Raw genomic sequence first — 7,898 nt, forward strand, 5'->3', positions numbered from 1 at the left:
CCACGCAATAGAATCCACCACAGTGACACGATAAAAAAACGGGGGCAAAAGAGGAAGAAATAAAAGCACATCCAAGCATTGCAGCAAGAATTAACCTGACTCCATGGACAGGTCTGATCTTGGAAGTGATGATATCTGATTCTGTGCACTAGAGATTTGACGCAGCAACCGGTAGCTGAACTCCTACAAATGCACAGCATCTAAGTTCCAGAAAAAGGAAAGCAAAGAAAGCCATTCCATATGCCATTCTTAGAAGCAAAGTTCAGAAAGCTAGCTGTATCAAACCTGAGTTTCTTGCATCACGTTTTAAAACAAAAAAAATGTAATTGCATAAACAGGTCAGTCTTAACATCAACCATGTTGAATAAGGTTAGGAGACAGACAACCAGAAAGGAAATCCTGAGAAGAGTATATTGATATCCAAAATAGCTTGATAATCAACATAATAGCAAAAATTCAAGCGTCAGCTCATACAAGATTCCAATAGGTTCCAGACAATAGCAATGTGCATCAGTCAATAATTTACAGTGAGACAAACCGCTAAATCCATTCTACACTACTAACCTTCAAAGACAATGAGACAAAAGTAGACGGTTAAGAGTCAAAAGCTTGCAAGGCTAGACCTAACTCATGGTCAAATGCTAGGCGAATCTAATAGATCTCTAATGCAGTAAATTAGGATAAAATAGTTTTGGACAAAATGTCCAAAGCAATTTATACCAGTCTTTTCTTCTTGGCCATTTCAGAATTCAAATGGTCAAGTATGATAAGATCATCACCATCATCTTCCAAAATTACGTCTTTATTCTTGCACTTTGTATCATTGCCACATGAAGGATGAGAAACAGAGGAATTTGAAAGCTCAGAAAAGTTTCTTTTCTTGGATACTGCATTGACTTCAGTTTCCCCAATTTCTGCAATCTCTAAAGGCACCGCTTGATCAGTACCTGTACCTGATGTGCTCTCACCATTCTGAGCAGAAGTTTTATTTTCTGTATCAGTTGGGACTTGCAACCAGCCAATAAGAACCATACCATCAGGCTCTTTTTCCTCATCAAAATCCTCCCTGCACAAAATGTAAAAAAAATGAATGGCATTACAGGCAATTTAGGAGTACTTGGCTCCAGAAATATCACAAGGAAATATCCATCTTATTTCTTATTTTTATACAGTGAGACGTTTCTAATGAAAATAGCTCAAACTTAAAAATGACATTTAAAATCAGAAAGGAACTCATAGTGAAATCAAACATGATCATCAGTTAACAACGAGAAATAGATGTATCAGTGACATAATAAGGAAACCAGCTAGCTGAGGAGAAAGTAAGCATGATGATTGGTTTACTACAGCAAGAAACAGAGGAGATGAAGGAGGAAAAGACGACATCCCAAATCCCACATTCACAAGTTCCAATTGTCTCTTTTCCATCACAAACATAAGTATCAGAATTTTAGCTAAGCACCATCATAAACATTACCACTGTACATATCAAGCCCCATACTCTCACCTAACAGAGCCATACTCCCACAGTCCCACTGGCCCTGAATACTGATAACATTAGGATAACTCTTATAGAAGAGTGCAATTTATTAAAACGTGCTTCGTCACAAGGCTAGTATATCAATAACACTAACATCATCTATACATATTATATAGCACACTTATCTAGGAACATAAATTATTTATAGCAATCATGTTACTGAGACATATATATATATATATATATATATATATATATAATAAAATAAATTAAAAAAAAAAGAATCGCAAGTTCAGATGAGCAAAAATCATTGAATTCATACGGCAAACCTGTGACTTAAAGCCGTACACCTGATTGAATTATTTTCAGGCGTTGACAGGTCTACCCTTTTTTGAATCATAATCTATAGCAAATACCCCGCCCTCTGAATCCCTCCCATATGGTTGTTATCTGTGAAGGACTTGAACCAAAAGAGCACCAGAACAACCATTTTTAACACACACCCCCCCCCCCCCCCCCCAAAAAAAAAAAAAAAAAAAAAAAAAAAAAAAAAAAAAACCAAAATAAACACACTATGTCCCCCATGTTTCCAGAAATTGAGTTGTTTTCTCAGTTTGGGTTAGCCTTTGGGAGTAAAACAAGCCAATCAAAAGCCCGTGCATATCCTTCATTTCAGTTAATCATCATCATTAAATTTGACCACACTATCTCAAGTATAAAAGCTTTCCAAATGCAATAGCATGTAATTGTAAATGTTGGACATAACAAATATAAACAAGTGAAAACCTTTGCTTTATGTTGATTTCACAGGACAATTGCTGGTGAAAATCCTCAACTGTGACGAGTGTACCACCAATGACTGGAGATGGAAGCTTGGAAAGCACCTGGAGGAAGCCAAAGTATGAGAGTCTCAAACACCACAATATAAATGTTGATAAAGCTCAAACGGATAAGAGGAGCAACCACCTTCTCAAGATTTGCTTCATAATTCCGTATCTCGTCTTCATCAAGATCGTCACCAATCTCATATAACAAGGAAGTACCTTGCATTACTATAGGCAGGTTCATGCCCAACTTTGCTCGGACAATTTTCTCAATAAAATCCCGAAACTTTGTGCGTGAAGCATTAACCTCAAGTGTCAATGGGGTCTACAGAAATAGAATTATGACAAAGAGGGAAAAGTAATTAGAGGAACTCCAACAGCAGATCAAGTTAAGTAGACAAGGACCAAAACCATTACCGTAGAACAGACGAAGCATGATTTGTTAGGCTCAAATGGCTCAACAGGCATAAGAAGCATCTTTCTTTTTGGATGCTCATTACAGAAAGTCATCCTGGGTTTAAATTTCAGAAAAAACAAATAAATACATAATAAAAACCAAGATCACAACTAAATACAGAGTCCATCACTTATGTAAGCTATATGCAATTTAAATAAATCACAGCAAATTAAAATAAATGTGGCAACTACAATTAATAAGGCATCCAGCTCAAAGCTCAAGCACTTCATAGATCTTCACTTTAAAAAGATAAAAATTGAGGGATTTAGTTTAAAAAAACCACAATAATCTGATAAATTATAGCAGAGACAGGCACACAATGAAAGTGAAGAGGGGATAGAGAGAGAGACAAGGAGAAAATAATAAAGCTTAACTGAAATAAAACATGAAATTTGTTGTGGAATTTCACATATCACATCATAGAAAAGTGTTATCCAAATTCTGATTTTCAACCTTCTAAAATAAAATAGAAAGTTTTGATGTTAAAAGCCAATAGATACCAAAGGATTCAGGACCAACCTCACATTTTCCAAGTCCTTATTAAGCAGCTTAATGGCCTCAATAACAATCAACCCAGCAACTACAGCATTTGTTGTAGCCACTGCATGTACAATATTGCCAGCAATGCCTTTTGCTTCAAAGAGGCTATGCATAGGAATACCAAAAGAGGCAGCCCGTATATTTGCAGCAGCAGTCACAAACTCAACAGCTAACTGATCATCTTTATCAAAAGCCAGGCTTCCAATTTCCTGTTTAGAGCAATAACAGTAAAGTAAATTAATACCCCAAAGCCAATCAGAATCATAGGCTGATCAAAATGGCAGCTAGGGAGGGAGCAAAACCTTCTCTCTTTTCGAGAAAAATAGTTTTAAAGCTTCCAAAAAAACATTAGAGTTCTCTGCCAGGTTCCACACGTCTTGCGGATTCTTCAGCCCAAGTGTTGCCATTGCTGAGACTGAAGCTAGATCACCACTGGAACAACTTTGATCCAAGTTTCCATTTTGCTGGTTATCAGAAAGAACATCTCTAGAATATATTGGCTTAGGCCTGGTGCGATTTTTCCAAGTCTCATCATTAGACAAAGCTAATTCAATGTTGTAGCCAAAAACATGATCGTATATTCTCCTTCCATAAGAATCAGTATCTTCATCATTCCTACGCTCAAATATGTCATCGGTGTGTTCGGAGGAGCTTGCACCGTCACTTGAACGTACATTGAGATCATTATCCTGATTCTTATCACCAAACAACTTGGCGAAGAGCAAATCCTTGGCCCAAACAATACAGTGAACAAACTGCAAGCCAAAGCACAGAATTATATCACCAATACAAAGTCGAGTGAGGTGAAGGCAATACAAAAGCATCATTTGGTTGTTAAGAAGCATATAACTACCTTTGATGGTGTATTAGTAATAGTACAAACAGGATATGATTTCGGAGCGGGCTTAGGATAGCATTCATAGCATTCAGTTCTGTCCTTCACATGCACAGCTACCTGATTTTCCGGCCACAAAAAACAAAAAACAAAATGAGAGAAAATATTCAGATAATGCATTTACCTAAGCCGTTGCACTAACATAAAATTATTGATGAGTAGAAGAAAATTGTAGTTTGTGGAAAGGAATCAAGATAACCAATCTAGCTCTAGGATATACTTCTTTGCATTAAGGGTAGCTCCTGTCTGCAGTCTAGTTTAAAAACCATCATCATTATTCAAAACCTAAACCAGGCAGTGAGGGAAGCTACTATGCAGTATAAAATTCTGACGAAGGTCACGCTTTCCCTTACCAAAACTTGAAAACTCAAAAACCAAACTCAAGGGGAAAATTCATTTTCTACAACCACCTTTTTCCCCTGTGTAAGGATATTATATGTCAAACATGATCTCTCCTTTCTAAAATCTCTTTAAATAAATCTAACCACCATTCATACCCTTTTTTAGTTGATGGTAACAAAACAGTCTCAGATTTTTAAGTATATTAAGTGACCTATTGTTTAAAATTTATAGTTTCCATATTGTACTTTGTTAAAAGTTTCCAACTTTCTGCATGTCTTCGTTTATATTGTTTCTACAATTCCTTTTTCCATGCGCATAAGCTACTCATTTACCAAGGCAAGGCTGTTAGCGATCAAGTCTCATGCCACGTTAAGCCTGATAACCAAGATTGAGGTCAGTGATATAGCCATTCTACAAAAGCAGGCTTTAAGCAACGTTTGAGAGGGAGGGGGTAATATAAACAATAATTATAAATATAAAACATAAAAATGGATGCCAACCTCATTTTAATGTACTTGTTACAATTTTATTAAGCAGAGAAAAAATTACCTGTCCCAAGAACCCAGTAGTCCCACTCTCTACCAGTGGGACACCAGCTGCCAAGCGGATGCGGTTTACATGTCGCCTAGCATCCAGATTATCAAGACCATTCAAAATGACATCAAACTGCTTAAAAAAGTCCACATTAAATTCAGAGCTCTTAATATTAGCATGGTGGGCAGTAATACTTATATGAGGCCTGAACTTCAATACAGCATCTCGAGCAACCTGGCAGAGTTTTAGTAAGATAGATTAATTACCCAGCCAGTCATCCATAAACCACTATGCTAAGCGGATACATACCTTTGCCTTTGATTGTCCCACATGGGACTGTCGAAACAAAAACTGCCTGTTCAAATTGCTAACTTCTATTGTGTCCATGTCAATCTGCGAATGGAAATGAGCATGTGATGAAATCTCTAGCCACTGAATAAATTTTACCATTAAAAGACCACATAATAATATTTTTAGCTTACTTCTACCCTTTTTCTCCAACGGGAAATGGGGACAGAGATGACAAAACACAGCAGCAAAAAGAACATAAATTATAAGATATACAGCTATAAAATAAAATAAAAAGAGGAAGTTATAGCCAAAAGCAAGCATAGTAAAAGCAGTTCATATCTCTATGATGAATTATACCATCACAAAACGCGGTTCAAGTTCAAGATGTGTTGCCTATACTGAGTTTAAAAATAGTAAATGCAAACCAAAGACAGGTACATCCATACAAGATAGATATGTTCTAGAAATCTAGCAGAATCAATCGACTGCTACACATGGTATAACAACACTGTAATTTACTGAAATAAACCTCAAACAATGTGTTGTTAAGCCCATGACCCCTCACATATGTCATATAGGAAACCATCACCAAAGTACTATCTTCAGTCCTATAACTCTCAAGTACACATGAAATTTGGGAGCTCCAAATTAGATGAAACCACGAATGTATTCTGAGAAATTACCTAATCTTAACATCAGAACACTTGGGTGCACATTCAAACAACAGCACAGCCAGACAAGTACATAGACAGAAAGCACCTCATGATACTAAGCATCGCAGTTTAAAATCAAGATTGACTTGAATTGCTTGTGTCACCAGGATTGACACTATTGTCTATGGTACTTCTGAAAGCAACACATAAGCATTCTCTATCCCGAAAAGGCGAAAAGGTCTCAAATTCAACTTATCTACTCATAACGAAACTTTAACAGCCAATGTAGAAAGAAATCACTTGAATGATACTTCATTCGACAATAATTATGACATGCAATTTAGAGAAACAGCATAATATGGCTGTTAAGCCTTATAAAGCTTAGATTGGCTAATTCTTCACCCAAAATTGACTAATTAGCCAAGCAAAATGCGCCCATCCAAACATAATTAATTTTATACCATTTTTCGCGCATAATTAACTTAATTTTACCTATTACAACAAATGAACTTCACACAACCTAAAACCCTTAAAACTTCAACACTAAATTAAACCCTAGGTGCCAGAAAATAACAATACTTTAAAAAAATTATAAAATTGAGGAAAATGATGAAGAAATCTCACAATATGTATGTCTTGGAAGCCAGAAAGAGCGAGGGTTTTGAGCAGTTCACAGCCAATACCACCAGCACCAACCATAAGAACTTTCGCACCCTAATTTTCCACCAAAAAAAACAAAATCAAAATCAAATTCAATGATATACTTCACAGCAAAATCAATCGAAACAGTAAACCCTTAAATTCCAAAAAAAAAAAACAAAAAAATTAGGGCATGCCATGCAAAAACTGCAGAGAAATTTACCTTAATGGCGTCCAACTGTTGCTGAGAAGCCATTGAAAGAGAGAGAAAGATGGGAATTTGAAGTGAAAATGAAGTAAAATTAGGGATTTCAGAATTTCTGGGGATTAAATTGAGAGCGGAAATTGAGGGTTTAGTGAAAAATTTTGGGGGGGAATCTAAAAGAGGTTGATTTTGCGATATTTTGCCCAAAAAACACTCACTCTCTCTCTCTTAAGTTTTCTCTCTCTTGCTCTTGAGTAAACGAGGGAGTGGCGGGCGCCAAGAAGGCAAGAACTAAGAGAGTGTATTTTTTCACCAAGTGAGTAGAGAAGTCAAAGCGACCGAAAAAAGGCTATTTATTGATCTAGATCTCGCAACTATTCCAAGCAAAAAAAAAATTAAAGAAAAAAGATTCGTTGATGGGATGGTTTGAAAATAGAAATTAGGTTACCACTGAATCTTTGATAATTGCATGAAAAAACATATTGACGTGTGATCTTGTTAAATACGACGGATTGGTCATTAGTATGTAAAATATGTTGTTGAAGGAACTTATGGTGGTTTTTCGCAATTTGTAGTGTTGGGGCTTGCTTCATCTAGCTTGGTCTCATTCGTCGCTCAAAATATGTCAATCTTGTCTTTGATTTGTTGTCGTCACTCTTGTAGGTTAGTTGATCTTCATATTGGTGTTGAAGTAGTGATGAAAATATCAACATTTTAAAAGAGTACATCTAAAAGTAAGGACAAGTTAAATACAAAGTATATATAAGTGGTCACCAAGCACCTGAAAGAGATAACATAATTTCTTATATGTGGCATGACCACTTCACATATTAGGTAATAAATTTAATATTGTATTATGGGTTTCACGTATGTGAGATTACATATAAAAGTAAGGACGTGTTGAATACGAAGTATATATAATACTCTGTATATAAGTGTTCACCAAGCACCTCAGTGATAGATACACACACAAATTCTTACATATGGCGTGGCCACTTCACATATTAGGTAATTTAATTTAATATTAGGTGTTTCACG

The 7,898-nt window shown here is 36.0% G+C and overlaps 1 protein-coding gene across 1 annotated transcript; it reads right to left on the bottom strand.

Moving 5' to 3' along the window:
• Positions 1-413: 413 nt before the first annotated feature.
• Positions 414-7,229, bottom strand: LOC145558866 (SUMO-activating enzyme subunit 2-like). The gene is made up of 11 exons (XM_081620217.1): positions 6,879-7,229; positions 6,641-6,730; positions 5,382-5,465; positions 5,088-5,306; positions 4,155-4,256; positions 3,604-4,056; positions 3,281-3,510; positions 2,722-2,815; positions 2,447-2,629; positions 2,267-2,364; positions 414-1,066 (listed from the first exon to the last, which is right to left on the bottom strand). The coding sequence occupies exons 1-11, from the start codon at positions 6,909-6,911 to the stop codon at positions 715-717; spliced, it is 1,938 nt and encodes a 645-aa protein (XP_081476343.1). The 5' UTR covers positions 6,912-7,229; the 3' UTR covers positions 414-714.
• Between the last annotated feature and the right edge of the window lie 669 nt (positions 7,230-7,898).

Source organism: Chenopodium album, chromosome 9 (genome assembly GCF_948465745.1).
Source record: "Chenopodium album chromosome 9, dcCheAlbu1.1, whole genome shotgun sequence".
Classification (NCBI taxonomy): Eukaryota; Viridiplantae; Streptophyta; class Magnoliopsida; order Caryophyllales; family Amaranthaceae; genus Chenopodium; species Chenopodium album.

Bases quoted from the DNA above. Each gene is read 5' to 3' on its own strand.
- LOC145558866 (XM_081620217.1), bottom strand. From the start codon at position 6,911: ATGGCTTCTCAGCAACAGTTGGACGCCATTAAG. The intron at 6,731-6,878 runs GTAAATTTCTCT...GTGGAAAATTAG, and splicing joins AACAGTTGGACGCCATTAAG to GGTGCGAAAGTTCTTATGGT. The intron at 1,067-2,266 runs GTTTTCACTTGT...CATTTTGTGCAG, and splicing joins GAAATCAACATAAAGCAAAG to GGAGGATTTTGATGAGGAAA.